Genomic DNA, 1,838 nt, shown 5'->3' with positions numbered 1-1,838 from the left:
GGATTGGTGGGATGGGGATAACTGGGATGGGATGGGATAACTGGGATAACTGGGATGGATGGAAGGGATGGGGATAACTGGGATAACTGGGATAACAGAGATGAATGGGATGGGGATAACTGGGGAGGATGGGATGGGGATAACTGGGATGGATGGGAGGGATAGGATGGGGATAACTGGGATGGATGGGAAGGGATGGGATGGGATGAGATGGGAAGGGATGGGATAACTGGGAAGGATGGGATGGGTATAACTGGGATTGATGGGATGGGGATAACTGGGATATCACTGGGATGGGATGGGTATAACTGAGAAGAATGGGATGGGGTTAACTGGGATGGATAGGATGGGGATAACTGGGATGGATGGCATGGGATGGGATAGGATAGGATAGGATGGGAAGGGATGGGATAACTGGGATAACAGAGATGAATGGAATGGGGATAACTGGGATGGATGTGATGGAATGGGATGGATGGGATGGGGATAACTGGGATGGATGGGATGGATGGGAGGGATAGGATAACTGGGATAACTGGGATGGATGGGATGGGGATAACTGGGATGGATGGGATGGATGGGAGGGATAGGATAACTGGGATAACTGGGATGGATGGGATGGGGATAACTGGGATGGATGGGATGGATGGGAGGGATAGGATAACTGGGATAACTGGGATGGATGGGAAGGATGGGATAACTGGGATAACAGAGATTAATGGGATGCGGTTAACTGGGATAGATGGGATGGGGATAACTGGGATAACTGGGATGGGATGGGATGGGGTGAGATGGGATGGGATAACTGGGATGACTGGGATGGATGGGAAGGATGGGATAACTGGGATAACTGGGATGAATGGGATGGATGGGAGGGATGGGAGGGATGGGATAACTGGGATAACTGGGATGGATGGGATGGGGATAACTGGGATAACTGGGATGGATGGGAGGGATGGGGATAACTGGGATAACTGGGATAACTGGGATAACAGAGATGAATGAGATGGGGTTAACTGGGATGGATGGGATGGGGATAACTGGGATAAATGGGATAACAGAGATTAATGGGATGGGGATAACTGGGATAACTGAGATTAATGGGATGGGGATAACTGGGATGAATGGGATGGGGATAACTGGGATAACCGGGAAGGATGGGAGGGATGGGATGGGATAACTGGGATAATTGGGATAACTGAGATGAATGGGATGGGGATAACTGGGATGAATGGGGTGGATTTGGCTCAGCCCCATTGCCCCCCTATGTCTCCCCGATTTTCCTGCACCCCCACCCCCATCTCTCCCTCCCAGGTCTCCTCCATCCGCCGGGTGCTGAGGACCCTTCCCCACGACCTGGGGGGCTTTGTGGGGGACACGGAGCCATGGGGTGAGCTCTGGAGGGGGCTCCACGACCCTCCCTGACCCCCAACCTCTCCTGCCTCCCCCGCCCAGCCCCACATCCCCCTTATTTGTCCCTTCCCATCCTTGCAGTGTCCCCTTTTGCTGCCCCACATCACTCACCCCCTGAAAATGGGGCCACCACCTCACCGGGCACCCAGCACCCAAAATCCTGCAGAGGGCTCCCAGCACCCAGCACCCAGTACCGGAGCAGGACCAGTTTCACCAGTGAGCAGAGCCAGGCCCTGGAGTCAGGTACGGTCCCCACCGGGGCATCATTGCCTATGGGGTTGGGATGGAGACGGTGGCCAACCATGGTCGATGGCCAAGGTCAACGGGGTCAAGGTCAACTGGGTGAGGGTCCCCAAGGCCCAGGGTCCTGCCCTGGGGTCACAACAACCCCATGGATGCCACAGGTTTGGGGAGGAGCGGCTGGG

At 55.0% G+C, this 1,838-nt stretch overlaps 1 protein-coding gene across 1 annotated transcript in view; it reads left to right on the top strand.

Moving 5' to 3' along the window:
* Window positions 1-1,838, top strand: part of PAX4 (paired box 4) — a gene marked incomplete at both ends in the record, with an annotated part of 3,040 nt that overhangs the window by 779 nt on the left and 423 nt on the right. Inside the window, 2 exons of the mRNA XM_010186036.1 lie at window positions 1,315-1,390; window positions 1,495-1,656. Of these exons, the coding sequence (XP_010184338.1) occupies window positions 1,315-1,390; window positions 1,495-1,656 (238 nt within the window). The remainder of the gene's footprint in view (window positions 1-1,314; window positions 1,391-1,494; window positions 1,657-1,838) is intronic.

The sequence above is a fragment of the Mesitornis unicolor genome, unplaced genomic scaffold (genome assembly GCF_000695765.1).
Source record: "Mesitornis unicolor isolate BGI_N332 unplaced genomic scaffold, ASM69576v1 scaffold28916, whole genome shotgun sequence".
NCBI classification, from domain to species: domain Eukaryota; kingdom Metazoa; phylum Chordata; class Aves; order Mesitornithiformes; family Mesitornithidae; genus Mesitornis; species Mesitornis unicolor.
Note: the sequence above shows the minus strand (reverse complement) of the source record. Positions and strands in the feature narration are given on the sequence as shown.